Below are 19,273 nucleotides of genomic sequence, written 5' to 3'. Positions count from 1 at the left end.
ATCTGGCTCAGCAGGTGGCCTTCTCCACGTAAAAAAGCTGTCCAAAGACATCTGTTTTTCAGTCATCTTCACATGTGGGCTTTAATATTTCCGTGAACAAATCTGATGCGCTTACATCATTATCAAGGACAAGCGCACATAGATATTAAAAAAAAAAAAAAAAAGATGCTAGATGCCAAGGAAAATGACCGGAAGTGCACTATCCGCCATTGCTGAGATGCGCCGCCTGCAGTACACAGCCAACAGCAGCTAACGTTACTGTTCACATTGACTGACGCTGGGCTGCTATAGGTGTGCAAACACCCCAGTTACGGTAGCCAACCACTAGAGCAGACATGTCCAAAGTCTGGCCCGGGTCAAATTTAATCCGGCCCCCAGCCTCTGTCATAAAATCAATAACGTCTGGCCCGCACAGAAACTTAAGTACTGTTACCAGCATATGAAGGAGCTTACACACTAAATGCTGCCCCTCATTTACCCACTAAAAGGCAGCAGCACTCTAAGCAACGTTACCCCGTGTGACCCTTTACTTTCAATTTTCTAAAATGGCGACAATCAAAAAAAGTTGACTGCGACGGCCGACACCTCAAGGATAGGTGAAAATTGGACTACTTCTTCACTAAAATACACAACTGTGTGTGCCTCATTTGCAAAGAGACAGTCGCTGTTTTTAAAGAGTTCGATGTGAGGCGATATTACCAAACATGACACGCTGACATGTACGACAAGATTGTAGGGAAGATAAGCAGCGAGAAATTGAAGCAACCTGAAGCTAGCATAATTTCACAGCAGCAGTATTTCGCGAGAGCCCGAGAGTTGAAAGAGAACGCCACAGAGGCTAGTTGCGAGATTGTTTAATAATTTAAAAAAAATTGGGGCTGTCAAAATTATCACGTTAGCGAGCGTTAATTGATTTTTTAAATTAATCAGATTAATATATTTGACACAGTTACCTAGGGCTGCAGCTATCGAATATTTTAGTAATCGAGTAATTGACTGAAAATTCTATCGATTAATCGAGTAATCGGATAAAACAAATATATTTTTAGGTGAAGAGCAATTATAAATATACATGAGAAAACAAGACATTTCATCTAATCTTGAACCATTTTCAGTCAATCAATGTCTTTATTTTCGATGTATATTGTTGAAAACAGCCAACACTTGCATCTCAGATGTAACTAGAATTTAAAAAAAAGACTAATTCACTGGTTTCACTCAAAAAACTTTTAGATCTTATTAAAAAAAAACTATATATACTAGGGCCGTCAAAATTATTTCGTTATCGGCCGTTAATTAATTTTTTAAATTAACCACGTTAAAATATTTGATGCAATTAATGCAGATGCCCCGCTCAGACACATTTAAATGACGGTAAAGTGAAACTCTCACTTGTTAATTGTGCTTTATGGAGTTTTGCCGCCCTCTTCTGGCGCTTGGGTGCGACTGATTTTATAGCCTTCAGCACCCATCAGCATTGTGTAAGTAATTATTGACATCAACAATGGCGGGCTACTAAAATTTTACAAATTTTATCAAAACGAAAACATTAAGAGGGGTTTTGATATAAAATTTCTATAACTTATACTAACATTTTTCTTTTAAGAACTACAAGTCTTTCTATCCATGGATCGCTTTGACAATGTTTATAATGTTAATGCCATCTTGTTGATTTATTGTTATAATAAACAAATACAGTCCTTTTGTACCGTATGTTGAATGTATATATCCATCTTGTGTCTTATCTTTCCATTCCAACAATAATTTACAGAAAAAATATGCATATTTTATAGATGGTTTGAATTGCGATTAATTGCGATTAATTACGATTAATTAATTTTTAAGCCGTAATTAACTCGATTAAAAATTTTAATCGTTTGACAGCTCTAATATATACATATACTGTATACCTAAAAATGCCATTACGCTTGATAACACACATCACTTAAAAGTTAGGATTTTTTTCAACGTGTTTCAATGGAATTTCTATTTGTGTCAAGCCATTTTTAAGTTAAGTTTTAAGTTAATCTAAACTGTCAGTCCTGATAGGATTTTGAGTTTTTGCAGTGTTCAAAATAAATGTATGATACAGGCTGTATTGGAGCACATTAGGGACCAGTGCTACTTGGTGTTTTATCCAGCAATGACTACTGAGCTAAAATTGATAGTTAGCATGATTAAGTTTTTATTTTACACCCTCATCACTCCACAATGCTATGTTATGTTAAAGCCTGTATGTAAGACATGTTAGCCACGCATCAACAGTGGTCATAATTAATTGAAACCTAGCCCTCCGCAGGGCTAACGTTACTTGAACTAGTGACAGTAACGTTAATCTTATTAGCGCGTAGTGCTCTTTATTAGCGCTTAGCGCTCTACTGCTTTAAGATGGCGGCTGTTTACTAACGCTGCCCAGGCGCGGCCGAGTCTGTCATTTCGCATCTAGTTCAACATACATGTGATCTCTATGAGACTCATCAAACGATACCTGCTACCAACGTAGCATCGTGCGGGCTAGTATTTAGCAACGTCGGCGTCGTTTGTAGTGGATGTCGGCTGCAGTAAGTTTTTTTTTTTTGCTTCTTCCTCTATGCAAGTGACATCAGCGCGTTGTCCGGCATTAAAAGTCGTCCGAGCAAAATGTGATGCTTAGAGCTGTCAAAATAAACGATTACTCAAGGTGAATAAAATTACTCGGATCAGTTTTTAAATTTGAGTTACTCGAGTATTCGTTTCAGCTCTACAATTAACGCACATGCCCCGCTCAAACAGATTGTCAGCACAGTGCAATCTCCACTTGTTATTTGTGTTTTTTGGAGTTTTGTCGCCCTCTGCTGGCGCTTGTGTGCGACTGATTTTATGGGTTTACGCACCCATGAGCAATTATTGACATCAACAATGGCGGGCTACTAGTTAATTTTTTGATTGAAAATTTTACAAATTTTGGTAACACTTTATAATAACTATCCGTTTTACTAGTTAATAGATCATTAGTAAACTGTTGATAAATGATTTATTGTTGATTTGTGAAGTATTTGTTAACAGTTTGTTAAGCATTTACAGGGTGTTCCAATATGTTTGACCCCATTCTAAATGCCTATGCTAGTTGATGGATCTTAATAAAACTATATACACTTTATGTTGAAGATCATAAGTTTGATTTGTTAAATATACAAAGAAAAGTCAAATAATTGTTGGTTCTATGCCAGATTTTCATAAATGTGCAACATGAGCGCTGCCTGCAAAATGCCTTTTCAAAATGCCTTTTCTTTTGAAGTGAACGGCATTTCTTCACCTGAAAAGATAGAAATGCCAAACGTTCCACACAAAAACTTGAAACGTTTCTACACAAACTGTGTTTCAAGTTAAGAACACCATGTAAATGCTTAACAAACTGTTAACAAATACTTCACAAATCAACAACAAATCATTTATTAACAGTTTACTAATGATCTATTAACTAGGAAACGGACAGTGTTAATAACGGCGTTACAATAGAACGGCGTTACTAACGGCGTTACAATAGAACGGCGTTACTAACGGCGTTATTTTTTTCAGTAGTGGGTAATCTAATTAATTACTTTTCTCATCTTGGCAACGCCGTTACCGTTACTGAGGACGGAAAGGCATGCGTTACTATATTGGTCGAAAAGTCTGAGGGAGACAGACTCACCGAGACGACAGAGCAGAGCAGGAGTGGGGAGGAGGCAAGAAAGTTGTGATGCCGAGCAAACACGATGCTAGGTAGCTCCAATAATACATGTTGTAGCCGATAGCCTACAAACTACGCCCGCATGTTATGGTAGATATGGTAGACATGGTAGATATCACATGTACTGTACATAGATATACCTAAATGCAAAATGACAGACATGGCACTAAATGAGTTAGTAGACAGCCGCCATCTTAACGCAGTAGACTTTTTAGGACGGCTCTGTTGTAGAGAACCTTCCTCGTGAACCTAAGTAACTTTTTATCTAAAATACTTCTAAATCGGCAAAATCTTGACTTGAATCTATCTTTAAATTAAGAAACAGTTTTAAAACTTTCATATGTCGAAAGTAGAGAGAAGGGAACTAATGCAATAATAGGAGCAATTTTAACAACTTTTAACAGTTGATTCAGGGTAAAGGGTAAATTAGGGTAAAGAATTGGGCTCGGGCCAATTGTACCAAAAACCTTCACAAAAAACTTCACATAGTGTGGCCAAAGTTTTTTTTTTTTTTTTTTTTTTTTTAAAGTAATTATCACCAATTACTTTGCCAAGTAACTAATTACTCTTACATTCAGGTAATTGAGTTACTAACGCAATTACTTTTTGGGAGAAGTAATTTGTAACTATAATTAATTACTTTTTTTCAGTAAGATTAACAACACTGGAAACGGATAATTATTATAAAGTGTTACCCAAATTTTATTAAAACGAAAACATTAAGAGGGTTTTAATATAAAATTTCTATAACTTGTACTAACATAATCTTTCAAGAAGTACAAGTCTGTCTATCGATGGATCGCTTTAACAGAATGTTAATAATGTTCAAGCCATCTTGTTGATTTATTGTAATCATAAACAAATACAGTACTTATGTACCGTATGTTGAATGTATATATCCATCTTGTGTCTTATCTTTCCATTCCAACAATAATTTACAGAAAAATATGGCATATTTTATAGATGGTTTGAATTGCGATTAATTACAATTAATTACGATTAATTAATTTTAAGCTGTAATTAACTTGATTAAAAATTTTAATCGTTTGACAGCCCTAAAAAAAATATTAAAGCAAATGTGACACAGAATGGCTTGCTAAAATTTGCTTAAATATATTTTCTACGTAAAGGACGTCAGCGAAGGTCGGCCCCCCCACACTTTTACTACACCAAATCTGGCCCCCTTTGCAAAAAGTTTGGACACCCCGACTCAAATCTACTCGGATTGGTCAATAGAGTAGACAAGCATATTGATGTATCAAGAGGCACAGGCCAGATTGCCGTCATTAACAAATGATTTACTATTTCCTTGCGGCCCGGTCCGGTAGCAAATGCGCCACGGACCAGTACCTGTCCCCGGCCCGGTGGTTGGGGAGCTGTGTTAGGGTAATACAAACAGTCAAACAGTAAATACAAAAAAAGATACCATTCTCTTCACGTCGTTATATCGGCATCAGGCGATACCACACAACCGGGTGTCAAGATCTGCTAAGAAAATGGTATTGGTGCAAAACTAGTTGTCATAGAAACTGCTGATTGATATAATCAGGGTCCTGACAATGAAAAGAGCAACCAAGCTAACACATTTGTTCAAAAGTGAGATTGGACTCTGGAGAGGCGCTAAGATGATAGCACTCGTTGAGGGAGGCTCCATTAACCACAAGACTGTTGACAGCTTGTCAATAAGTGCAGGCGGGTGTTTACCAGATGAGAGATGGCGGCCGTGTTGAAGCAGGTGGGGGGGAATCATGTCAAGAATGCTGTTATGACTTTATCAACATTGGCGAGCGCTCCTCGGGTAAAGCTAATCTAATCATTGCTGCTATTGTTCTGTCACATGCTAACATATTGACCGGTACTGTTCAAATAATCAATGAACGTTGGTAGCTATGCTGTTTTCCATCCAAAATGGTTGACTTCCTCTTCCATTTCAGGCATGGTCCTTTTCACCCCTTCAATTAAGACACCTGTGTAACACAACCAGATGGTTCTTTGAAGGTAGCTTCCACTAATGTGTTGTGAACAAGCATGCGGATGATTTGAGACAAGTACGCTAGCTAGTACTTCATTCCCCGATAGAGGGAAAACAAGTGTCTATTTGAGGGAGACGTTTATTGCGCTCGAGGGTCTGACGCAGCCGCTGACAGTGGCGCAGAGCCCAAGTGCCAAGAAGGTGACTTTCACTCTCCTCCATCGATTGCCGTCCGTGCATCTGCGCTGGTGTTTCCACAGCGACGGCTACGCGGATTAGCATACTAGCTCGTGCAGAGAGCCGGGGGTATGTGCGTGACTCATGTACTTGACTCCAGCGTGGCAGAAAAACGCGGCGAGACGTCGCCGCAATGCAGTAACCGTGATGAGGATGAGAGGGGGTGCAAAGGTTAGGGGTTCCGCTGTCACTCTCAGCGTGGATTAGCATCAGTAGCTACGTTAGCATGGCTAGGAGAATGATTTGGACCACATTTTGTGGCACAAAATGGCTGACTTCCACTTCAATTCTGTCCTGCGATGTCCATCCAATTGACCTTTAGAAAAAAAACCTTAGTTACAGTTGCTAAGCCGAGAAGCTTCGTGACTACAAAGTGACAAGCCATTGCAGGCAGACGTAACGTTTTAAGTCACTTCCTGTTGATCTGGGGTAAATTTTGGATCACTTCCCGCTGACATCAGGTAGCTTCCTGTTGATATCGGGTCACTTCCTGTTGATTTGGGGGCATTTCGGGGTAACGTCCTGTTGATATCAGACCACTTCCTGATGATATCAGGTCATTTCCTGTTTATTTGGGGGCATTTAAGGGTCACTTCCTATTCATATCAGATCACTTCCTGTCGATATCAAAGTACTTCCTGTCGATTTGGGGGCGTTTTGGGTTCACTTCCTGTTGATATCAGGTCACTTCCTGATGAAAAGGTCTCTTCTTATTGATATCAGGTCACTTTCTATTGATTTGGGGGCATTTTTGGTTCAAATCCTGTTGCTATCAGACCACTTCCTGTTAAACAAGTCACTTCTTGTTGATATCAGATCACTTCCTGTTGATAACAGGCCACTTCCTGTTGATTTGGTGGCATTTTTGAATCACTTCCTGTTGATATCAGACCACTTCCTGTTGATATCAGATTACTTCCTATTGATTTGGGGGCATTTCGGGGTAACGTCCTGTTGATATCAGACCACTTCCTGATGATATCAGGTCACTTCCTGTTTATTTGGGGGGATTTCAGGGTCACTTCCTATTACTATCAGATCACTTCCTGTCGATATCAAAGTACTTCCTGTCGATTTGGGGGCGTTTTGGGTTCATTTCCTGTTGATATCAGGCCAGCCAAACCTCCGAAACCGTGCTAGCGCAATTCCAATAACCCCGACAACCAGTCCAAAAGGCCAAACTAACCTTAGCCTTAACTGGGGTTGTTCCGATCATGTTTTTTTGCTCCCGATCCGATCCCGATCGTTTTAGTTTGAGTATCTGCCGATCCCGATATTTCCCGATCCGATTAATTTTTTTTTTTGCTCCCGATTCAATTCCAATCATTCACGATAATTTTTCCCGATCATATACATTTTGGCAATGCATTAGGAAAAAAATGAATAAAACTCGGACGAATATATACATTCAACATACAGTACATAAGTACTGTATTTGTTTATTATGACAATAAATCTTCAAGATGGCATTTACATTATCGACATTCTTTCTGTGAGAGGGATCCACGGATAGAAAGACTTGTGACTTTGTATATTGTGACAAAATATTGCCATCTAGTGTATTTGTTGAGCTTTCAGTAAATGATACTGTAGGCATGCCCAAATGCATGATGGGAAGTGGAACCATGACTGTGCGCAGTGCTATTAATTGATATATCTTCTCTGCATTGGGAAATAACATAAGGTGTTAAGAAAATGATCAGTTGCTACCTTGCTTCCCCACATTGCTTCCCATGATATTTCTAATCGTAGGGAGAGGGATTGTAAGGCTTTAGCCAATTAAAAAAAGGCTCCAAAGGCTGCCAAAATTCACTCTACTCATTTTACGCTGCCTTTTACCTCTCTATGTAGGTAAAACGGCGCCATTACAGATTGAGCGTGGCAATGCGTGAGTGGGTCGTGCAGCGCATACATTAATTGCGTTAAATATTTTAACGTGATAATTTTTTTAAAAATTAATTACCGCTGTTATCGGGATAAATTTGATAACCTTATCTTAAGCCTAAACTAAAGACTCTGGATGAGTGTAACATATTATGTCTGTAACATTAAATACAATTAGAAAACAATTTAATTAAAAAAAATATATACATTAAAAAAAGGCATGGCCGATATTTTTTTGCCGATTCCGATACTTTGAAAATGACGTGATCGGACCCATGCCAATCGATCGGGTCGCCGATCGTTCGGGACATCTGTAATACTATTCCCTGATTAATTATATTACTAGTGTTTAGAGCAGTACTTCTCAAATGGTGGGGCGGGCCCCCCAAGGGAGGCGCGGAGGTATGCCAGGGGTGGCGCATGTGACCTTAGGGAACATAGGTTTTTTGCTGTACTAGAATAAAGTGTAATTGGACATCCACTCAGTGGGTGCCAGTGGCACTTTGGACACTGGAGATATGGAAAGCTAAGACGAGGAAATATGACGAAGCCTATCTCGCGTTTGGCTTTGACTTTTAGCATAGTGGGAGACCAGGAAAGACCAGTCTGTTTACCGTGTCTAAAAATGTTCGCAGCGGACAGCAGGATGCCAAATCAATTAAGAGGTCACATAGAGACATTAGACATCTCAATTTAATTAAAATAAAATTAAAAGGAAAAAAAAAATGAATATGAATCAGGAATTATTATGGATGAAAATTTTAAAAAATAAGTCTAAATAAAAAAATAATTAAAAAAAAAAAAAAAAAAAACAGGTATGAGATGTAAAAGAAATATATAGAAAATTGGACATAAAAAAAATTAAAATAAAAAACTTGAAAAATGTAAAGAATTTTTAAAAAGAATAAATTCCATTTTTATTTTTAATGATGATGATGATTTTTTCTCCATTTACAACATTTTTTTTTTATTTTTTAAATATTTAAAAACTTTTCACATTTCCTCATTTCTTGTTGTAATCTTAGTCATTTTTGGTCTATATTAAAAAACACATATATGGATGATTTATTATCAATAATTAAGTATTTAATTAAGTATTAAGTAATAATTTAGTCCTCAAAAGTTAATGTTCCTAATCAATTTGAATTTATAATATTTTTTTGATTTTACAAAATTTTATTTTTCAGTATCAAAACGGTCAACAAATGTGCCTTGAGTGTATGTTTTACAGTTTGGAAGTCTTTTTGTTTGTTTAATATAGGCAAATGGATGTGCTTGAAGTCTTTTCTGTTAAAACAAAACAATGTTAGTAAAGTCATATTGTATTTTATTGTAAGTTGATCTATATTACATTTTTTCTTTAATATGAAAAAGGACACAATGTTATTCAGAGGTGTACTGATTATAATAATAATCTTATAGAAAAATGATACGACATTTACAGTGGAGGCAGAGAGTTGGGGGGGGCGCAAAACATTTACGTCTTCCATGGGGGGGGGGGGGCATTACAGAAAATAAATGAGAAGCACTGGTTTAGAGTAATGCAAACAGTTAGACGGTGCCTACGAGAAACGGTACCATTTTTCCATTTTCCCCTCATGAGCCCTGATAAGGCGATCCACTTTACTGTGTCCAAGGGCATGGAGTGAAGTGTGCCTAAACTATAGTGAGATGAATGGACATCACACAATTGGACGTCCGTTACTGTCTAGGGAAGGGCAAAGAGCACTCCTTTTTTTAGCCGGCGGCCATCTTACTTAGGGCGAACAGCTGTTGAAAACCAGATCTCCAAAACTACCTGACACCGATGACGTCTTTTGAAAACCATATCGGTAGCTTTAGACAATAAAACGGCACCTGTACAAACGCAACTTTTCTATCACGCTTATGGAACGCGACAAACCAAATAGCGTTGAAAAGCGGCGATGACAGGAGCAGCATGACGAAGGGAGGAGGCAAGACACAGCAGCTGAGCATCTCTGTAGGCCTGGCGAGGAAGTGGGGGGATGGGGAAAAAAGAGAAAGGGGAGGTGGATGGAGAGACTCTGTGACAACGATGCTAAAAAGCTCCCGGCCCTCTGTGTGTGCGTGAAGATGTGTGTCTCACTGCGGGCTTGTGTGTCATGCGTACATGGGGGGAGGGAGGTGATGTGTGAGAGGGGTGACTATTAATAGTAAGAGAGTGTTCCCTCACTCCCCGGCTGAGGATCTTTGGCTTCCGCGGGTCGCTCGGCCATCACGACGGTCGTTATTTTGCTAAACGGTTGAGAAATAAGCTAGTTATGACTTGATTTGAATGGCAGTGCATTGATTTTGATGGGAATGTGGCCCCTACCAATATGGCTGCCCTGAGAGGTCATTTCGGTAGGTGCGGTGAAAGGTCTTTTCCTGCTTCTTGCCTTCAAATGAAATGAGTTGAGCACAAGCCGACGTCTAATCCATTTGAAGTGGGAGTCGCTGCCAACCCTTCCACTTTAAATGGATTGGACGTCTATAAACGTCAATGGGAGAAAATAAGTAAATAGACGCTTTGACATTATTTAACATTGATCTTTTAGAGAAAAAAGCTAGTTATGACTTCATTTTAATGTCAATGCATTGACTTGGATGGGAAAGTCGCCCCTACTAACATGGCTGCCCTGAGGCCATTTTGGTAGTGGTGATGAAAGGTCAGTTCGTGCTTCTGCCGTGAACTCAAATGTGTTTATAACGAGTAGACGTCCAGTCTAGCGCCGACAATGAGTAGATAGCGGATTTTAACATTGATAAAATAAACTTTCAGTTGAGAAATAAGCTAGGTATGACTTGATTTGAATGTCAAGTCACTGACTTTGATTGGAATGTTGCCCCCACCAACATGGCTGCCTCGAGAGGCCATTTTGGTGGGGGCAATGAAAAGTCCTTTCATGCGTCTGCCATAAATTTAAATGAGTTTAGAATGCGTGTCTGTCTAATTTATTTGAAGTGGGTGGGTAGCGTCGCTGCTAGCCCTCCCACTTCAAATAGATTGGACGTCTAGCGCCGTCATTGAGCATAGTTGACATTGATAAATTAATCTTTTAAAAAAATTAACCAGTTATGGCTTGATTTTAATTTCAAAGCATTTACTTTAACTGGAATGTTGTCTGTACCAACATGGCCGCCATGAAGCTATGTTGGTAGGGATGATAAAGGGTCTTTTCATGCTTCTGCTGTCAGTTGAAATGAGTTCATCAGTACTAGATATCCAATCCGTTTAAAGCTGGAGGGTGGCAGCGAAACTACCATTCGCTGCCAACCCTCCCACTTAAAACAGACTGGATGTGTAGCGCCGTCAATGAGCAAAGCTGACATTAGCAAATAAGTCTTTTTTTTTTTTTTTTAAAGAAATAAACTAGTTGTGGCTTGATTTTATAGTCAAAGCATTTACTTTAAGGGGAATGTTGCCTGCACCAACATGGCCGCCGTTACGCCATGTTGGTAGGGGCGATAAAAAGTCTTTTCATGCTTCTGCTGTCAATTGAATTGAGTTGATAAGTACTAGACGTCCAGTCCATTTGAAGTGAGAGGGGTGGCAGCAAAACTTTCATTCGCTGGCAGCCCTTCCACTTCAAATGGATTGGACGTCTAGCGCCGTCAGTGTCAGCCAGTGACGGAATAGCTGACAATCATTTAACAAAATAAACAAGTTAGCGCTTGGATTTAGAGCGGGCATGTTGGTAGGGGCGATATAAGATAATCATGAGTAATCGTCCAGTCTATTTAAAATGGGAGGGCTGGCAGCAAATGAACATTCATCCGCTGCCAGCCCTCACACCTCAAATGGATTGGACGTCTAGTGCCGACAATGAGTAAATAGAGGAAGATTTAACATTGATGAATAAACTTTTGGTTGAGAAATAAGCTAGTTACAACTTGATTTGAACATCACTGCAGTGACTTTGATTGGAATGTCGCCCTCACCAACATGGCTGCTCTGAGAAGCTATTATGGCAGGGGTGATAAAATGCTTCTGCCATGAATTGAAATAAGCTAGTCATGGCTTGATATTAATGTCAAAGCATTTACTATATGGGGAATGTTGCCTCTACCAACATGGCCTCGGCGATAAAAGGTCTTTTCATGCTTCTGCTGTCAATTGAAATGAGTTTATCAGTACTAGACGTCCAATCCATTTGAAGTTGGTGGGCTGCTAGCGAATGAAAGTTTCGATGCCCTGAGGCCATTGGTACAATAAATTTTCGGTTGAGAAATAAGCTAGTTAGTACTTGATTTGAATGTCAATGTACTGACTTTGATTGGAATGTCGCCCCCACCAACATGGCTGCTCTGAGAAGACGTTTTGGTAGGAGCAATAAAGTGCACCTGCTGTGAATTGAAATAAGCTAATCAGGGCTTGATTTTAATATCAAAGCATTTACAATAAGGGGAGCGTAGCCTCTACCAACATGGCCACCGTGAGGCCATGTTGGGAGGGGCGGTATAAGGTCTTTTCATGCTTCTGCTGTCAATTGAAAGTAGATCGGTACTAGACCAGGGGTCTCCAACCCAGTCCTCAAGGCCCACTGTGGGTCCTGGTTTTTGTTCCAGCTGATCCAGCAGAGACAGTTGAACCAATGAGGCTTCTGCTAAAACAAGCCACACCTGACTGCAATCAACTGATTGCACTTGTAAAACACCAGATTGGGGAAAAAGTGTTGTCATGGTGTTTGGTAGGAATGAAATCCTGCACCCACAGTGGGCCTTTGTGGAATAGGTTGGGGACCCCTGTACTAGACGACGTCCAATTCATTTGAAGTTGGAGGACTGCCAGCAAATGAAAGTTTAGCTACCCTGAGGCCATGTTGGTAGGGGCAATAAAAGGAACTCAAAGGAGTCATCATGAGTAGACGTCCAGTCTATTTGAAGTGGGAGGGTTGGCAGCAAATGAACAGTCATTTGCTGCCAGCAGAATTTAAATGAGTTTAGCACCAGTGGACGACTAATTCAATATATTTGAAGTTGGTGGGTGGCATCAAAACTTTAATTACCTGCCAACCCTTCCACTTCAAATAGATTGGACGTCTAGCGCCGTCCATGAGCAAAGTTGACATTGATAAATAAACCTTTTCAAGAAATATACGAGCTATGGCTTGATTTTAATGTCAAAGGAGCATTTACTATTAGGGGAACGTTGCCTCTACCAACATGGCCGCCGTGAGGATTGGCCGTCTAGCGCCGTCAGTGGCAGCCAGTGAGGTAAAAGCAGACACTGATAACATAATCTTTTAGCGAAATGAGCTAGTTATGGGTTGAATTAGGGCGGCCATGTTAGTAGGGGCGATAAAAGATCAGTTCATGCTTTTGCCATAAACTCAAACGAGATGAGTAGACGTCCAGTCTATTTGAAGTGGGAGGGTTGGCAGCAAATGAACATTCCTTCGCTGCCAGCCCCAAATGGATTGGACGTCTAGTACTGACAATGAGTAGTTATCAGATGCTTTAATATTGACAAAAAAAACTTTCGGTTGAGAAATAAGCTAGCTAGGGCTTTATTTTAATGTCAATGCACTGACTTTGATTGGAATGTCGCCCCCACCAACATGGCTGCTCTGAGAAGCCATTTTGGTAGGGGTGATAAAATGCTTCTGCCATGAATTGAAATAAGCTAGTCATGGCTTGATTGTAATGTCAAAGAATTTACTATAAATGGAACGTCGCCTCCACCAACATGGCCGCCGTGAGGCCATGTTGGTAGAAGTGATAAAAGGGCTTTTCATGCTTCTGCTGTCAATTGAAATTAGTTTATCGGTACGCGACGTCCAATCCATTTGAAGTTGGAGGGCTGCCAGAAAATGAAAGTTGGCCATGTTGGTAGGGGCAATAAAAGGTCAGTTCATGCTTCTGCTGTGAACTCAAATGAGTCATCACGAGTAGACGTCCAGTCCATTTGAAGTGGGAGGACTGGCAGTAAATGAACATTCATTCGCTGCCGGCCTTCACACTTCAAATGGATTGGACGTCTAGTACCGACAATGAGTAAATAGCGGATGCTTTAACATTGGAAAAATAAATTCTCGGTTGAGAAATAAGCTAGTTAGGACTTGATTTGAATGTCACTGCATTGACTTTTGATTGGAATGTTGCCCCCACCAACATGGCTGCTCTGCCAGTCCCGCTCCCGAATGTATTTTTCATTAAATGAATTTGTTTCTTCTCTCTTTCAGGCCTGATCGTATATCTAGGCATGATGGTGGGTGCGTTCGTGTGGGGCGGCCTGGCCGACCGCATCGGGCGACGGCAAACCTTGCTCATCTCGCTGTCCATCAACAGCGTCTTCGCCTTCTTCTCGTCCTTCGTGCAAGGCTACTCGTCCTTCCTCTTCTGCCGCCTGGCCTCGGGAGTCGGGTGAGGCCACGAACGCCGCTACGGGTTCGCCAGGCTAGAACTGAAGTCAACGTGTGCTTTCCGCCGCAGCATCGGCGGCTCCATCCCTATAGTCTTCTCCTACTACTCGGAGTTCCTGGCTCAGGAGAAGCGAGGGGAGCACCTGAGTTGGCTCTGCATGTTCTGGATGATCGGCGGCATTTACGCCTCGGCCATGGCTTGGGCCATCATCCCGCACTACGGTGAGATTTCTTTTTGTTTCTCGCTAATGGACAGTCTCTAAAATGTTCAGTGGACTTAACATAAACGTATTCCACTCCCCAACTAGAGTTATCGTATTTTACGGACTATAAATCGCAGTTTTGTTTTTTTCATAGTGACCTGACCCGCCATCGTGTTGATTTTGGGTCAATTCCTTGTTCATTTTAACGTATGTACACTTCACTTCCTGTTGATTTTAGGGCATTTACAGTTGTCCTGTTGTTTATTTTTGGGTCAATTTCCAGGTCACTTCCTGTTGTTTTGGGTTTAATTTCTGTTGGCTTTAGGGCACTTATGTGTCATTTTCTGTTGATTTTGGGTCACTTTCCTGTTCATGTTAGGGTAGTTATGGGCCACTTCCTGTTCTTTGGTCACTTCCTATTGATTTTGGGGCAAATCCACATAACTACCTGTTGATTTTTGGGTCAATTTCCAGGTCACTTCCTATTGTTTTTGGGTAAATTTCTGTTGGTTTTAGAGCTCGTATTTGTCATTTTCTGTCGATTTTGGGTCAATTTTAGGTTATCTATGGGTCACTTCCTTTTATTCAAACACTTCCTGTTGATTTTGGGGCATTTACGGGTCACTTGCTGTTGATTTCTTGGTCAATTTCCAGGTCACTTCCTGTTGTTTTGGGGTCAATTTCTGTTGGTTTTAGGGGACTTATGTGTCATTTTCTTTTGATTTTGGGTCACTTTTTGTTCATTTTAGGGTACCTACGGGCCACTTGCAGTTATTTGATCACTTCCTGTTGATTTTGGGGCATTTACAGGTCACTTTCTGTTGTTTTTGAATCAATTTCTGTTGGTTTTAGGGGACGTATGTGTCATTTTCTGTTGATTTTGGGTCAATTTCCTGTTCATTTTAGGTTATCTACGGGTCACTTCCTTGTATTTGATCACTTCCTGTTGATTTTTGGGTCAATTTGCAGGTCACTTCCTGTTGTTTTAGAGTCAATTTCTGTTGGTTTATGTGTCAGTTTCTGTTGATTTTGGGGTAGTTCCAGGTCACTTCCTTTTGATTTAGGATCATTTTCTGTTGATTTTTGGCCAGTTTCTTCTTCATTTTTGGGTGTCTATGAGTCACTTCCTGTTCTTTGGTCCCTTCCTGTTGATTTTGGGGCATTTCCATATTACTTGCTGTTGATTTTTGGGTCAATTTCCAGGTCACTTCCTGTTGTTTTGGGGTCAATTTCTGTTGGTTTTGGGGGACTTATGTGTCATTTTCTTTTGATTTTGGGTCACTTTTTTGTTCATTTTAGGGTACCTACGGGCCACTTGCAGTTATTTGATCACATCCTGTTGATTTTGGGGCGTTTACGGGTCACTTCCTGTTGATTTTTGGGTGGATTTTCGGGTCACTTTCTGTTGTTTTTGAGTCAATTTCTGTTGGTTTTTGGGGACTTATGTGTCATTTTCTGTTGATTTTGGGTCCATTTCCTGTTCATTTTAGGGTATCTACGGGTCACTTCCTTTTATTTGATTACTTCCTGTTGATTTTGGGGCATTTACAGGTCACTTCCTGTTGATTTTTCGGTTGATTTCTAGGTAATTTCCTTTTGTTTGGGGGTCAATTTCTGTGTGTTTTAGAGGACTTATGTGTCACTTTCTGTTGATTTTGGGTCATTTCCTAGTTTATTTTAGGTTTCCTATGAGTGACATCCTGTACTTTGATCACTTCGTGTTGATTTTGGGGCATTTCCACGTCACTTCCTGTTGATTTTTGGGTTAATTTCAGGTCACTTCCTGTTGTTTTAGTGTCAATTTCTGTTCGTTTATGTGTCACTTTCTGTTGATTTTGGGCCAGTTTCTTCTTCATTTTAGGGTATCTATGAGTCACTTCCTGTTCTTTGGTCCCTTCCTGTTGATTTTGGGTCATTTCCATGTCACTTCCTGTTGATTTTTGGGTCAATATCCAGGTCACTTCCTTTTGCTTTGGGGTCAATTTCTTTTGGTTTTAGGGGACTTATGAGTCATTTTCTTTTGATTTTTGGTCACGTTTTGTTCGTTTTAGGGTACCTAAGGGCCACTTGCAGTTATTTGATCACTGCCTGTTGATTTTGGGGCATTTACAGGTCACTTCCTGTTGATTTTTGGGTGGATTTTCAGGTCACTTTCTGTTTTTTTTGGGTCAATTTCTGTTGGTTTTCAAGGACTTATGTGTCATTTTCTGTTGATTTTGGGTCCATTTCCTGTTCATTTTAGGGTATCTACGGGTCACTTCCTTTTATTTGATTACTTCCGGTTGATTTTGGGGCATTTACAGGTCACTTCCTGTTGATTTTTCGGTCGATTTCTAGGTAATTTCCTGTTGTTTGGGGGTCAATTTCTGTGTGTTTTAGAGGACTTATGTGTCACTTTCTGTTGATTTTGGGTCATTTCCTAGTTTATTTTAGGGTACCTATGGGTCACTTCCTGTTCTTTGATCAGTTCCTGATTTTGGGGCATTTCCACGTCACTTCCTGTTGATTTTTTGGTTAATTTCAGGTCACTTCCTGTTGTTTTAGAGTCAATTTCTGTTGGTTTATGTGTCACTTTCTGTTGATTTTGGGCCAGTTTCCTCTTCATTTTAGGGTATCTATGAGTCACTTCCTGTTCTTTGGTCCCTTCGTGTTGATTTTGGGTCATTTCCATGTCACTTCCTGTTGATTTTTGGGTCAATATCCAGGTCACTTTCTGTTGTTTTGGGGTCAATTTCTGTTGGTTTTAGGGGACTTATGAGTCATTTTCTTTTGATTTTTGGTCACTTTTTGTTCATTTTAGGGTACCTACAGGCCACTTGCAGTTATTTGATCACTTCCTGTTAATTTTGGGGCATTTACAGGTCACTTTCTGTTGTTTTTGGGTCAATTTCTGTTGGTTTTAGGCGACTTGTGTGTCATTTTTTGTTGATTTTGGGTCATTTCCTTGTTTATTTTAGCGTACTTAAGGGTCACTTTCTGTTCTTTGATCACTTCCTGTTGATTTTGGAGTATTTCCAGGTCACTTCCTTTTGATTTAGGGTCAATTTTTTCTTTGTTTTAGGGCACTCATTTGTCACTTTCTTTTGATTTTGGGTCACTTCCTTGTTGATTAAGGGTACCTACGGGTCCTTTTGTGTTCTTCGGTCACTTTCTATTTATTTTGTGTCACTATCTCTTGTTTTTGGGTCACTTCCTGTACATATTTAAGGATTCCTTTGTCTCTTCCTTTACATTTTCTATTTCCTGTTGATGTTAGTGTCTTTCCTAATCCTAACCCATAAGATAAGGTGTATAGTATACTATATTAAATCAAATTTCCCTATTCTTAAGGTACTCGTTTTTGGTAAATTGCTAAGAAATCTGGATGCCGGACACATGATCGCTCTTGCCTTCTCACAAACTTCAGGCTGGAGCTTCCAGATGGGCTCGGCCTACCAGTTCCACAGCTGGCGCGTCTTCGTACTGGTGTGCGCCTTCCCCTCGGTGGCGGCCATCTCGGCTCTCACCACCATGCCAGAGAGCCCGCGCTTCTACCTGGAGGTAAGGCCGACATTCTAACTACCATTCGGTTATACTCCGACCCATTGGATTATTTTCTATAGATTGATATGGATCGCTTATTGGCCATTTTGTGTCAATGCCCTTTGATAAACATAACATACTCAATGAATTAGCAATAAATGTACCATGTAAGTGGCCTGTTTCGTCTTTATTTGTAATGGTTTGTCACCTTCAAGTGGTGCTTAAGTGCAGAGGCGTCGAGTTCCATTAGGCAAACCAGGCAATTGCCTCGGGCCCCTAGCCAGCAGGGGCCCCCAGAGGGCCAACAGATGTAGCACACGCAGCTTTACTGCACTGTCGGAGCGACAAGTGTAGGGAGTGTTTCAATACCATGGAATCATTTGGCAGATTATCTAATAATTCTGTTATCAATCCCAATCACCACTAACCATCTCACATAGATTATACATTGTTACGTGCCAAAGATGGCTCGCGAAAGGCGTAACATAAAACAATCCACACAAATGGACAAGTGGACACAAATTTATTTACACAATAATCAAACTCGCAATGAATATGTACAAAATGCTGAGGAAGCGTGACTTCAGGGTAAGCCCAGGCCAAAACAACAAACAAAAGCAACTACACTTAAACCCCACCCGCTAACTAAGCCCTGATCATGTAAAAGGAACAAAGAAAAGACAGCTTCTAACCTAACTTCCTACTCTATACAAAACAGGAGAAAACGGGTTGAACAGAAATGGCGACTTACCCTTACTTGCTTCAGTGCTCTTATTTACAGTGGTGAACAAAAACGATCCAATAACGAATAAACACAAAAGATCTCACCGAAAAAGCGGGAGTGTATCAAACTAGCGATCAAAGTGCAAACGAGCGTGAATGGCGAGCAAACAGCTAGCGAGGAGGAACGCGACAGAATACTGCCAAATTGCGACCTCATAGAACGTTGACAGCGGCAGGTTTATGAAGCTTAGCGCCTCCTTCCGTGGCCAATCAGCGGTGGTGACGTCGTCGGTCCGTCCTGCGTCGATCAGCTGTCGTCACAGTGGGAGGGGAAACAGCCAGCTGGTGGAGGCGGCGATCAGCTGACTGGAAGAGTCTCAGAAGTTAACCATTAAACGGCCAGGGGCCGTCACAACATGTTTAAGAAAGTCCAATCAGCTATTGATACCACATGATTGTTTAAAGAGTGACTCACCAAGTACTCTCTGGAAAGTCCTTGCCGAGTTGTTTTACATTGATTTTGACCTCATTATTCATGTGACTATTTAAAGAAACGATTTTTCCCAAAAAAGTCTATTAATGGGCTATCGTATTCCTCGTCGAATACTCTATAAGAAAAATATAACATATATGCATCTAAAATAATCCTAAACAA

The 19,273-nt window shown here is 40.3% G+C and overlaps 1 protein-coding gene across 1 annotated transcript in view; it reads left to right on the top strand.

Moving 5' to 3' along the window:
- Positions 1 to 19,273, top strand: part of LOC130915015 (synaptic vesicle glycoprotein 2A-like) — a 44,155-nt gene that overhangs the window by 9,372 nt on the left and 15,510 nt on the right. The window contains exons 3-5 of the mRNA XM_057834678.1: positions 13,991 to 14,171; positions 14,241 to 14,392; positions 17,780 to 17,913. Coding sequence (XP_057690661.1) covers positions 13,991 to 14,171; positions 14,241 to 14,392; positions 17,780 to 17,913 — 467 coding nt within the window. The remainder of the gene's footprint in view (positions 1 to 13,990; positions 14,172 to 14,240; positions 14,393 to 17,779; positions 17,914 to 19,273) is intronic.

This window comes from Corythoichthys intestinalis, chromosome 4 (assembly GCF_030265065.1).
Source record: "Corythoichthys intestinalis isolate RoL2023-P3 chromosome 4, ASM3026506v1, whole genome shotgun sequence".
NCBI lineage: Eukaryota > Metazoa > Chordata > Actinopteri > Syngnathiformes > Syngnathidae > Corythoichthys > Corythoichthys intestinalis.
This window is presented reverse-complemented; position numbering and strand designations above follow the sequence as displayed.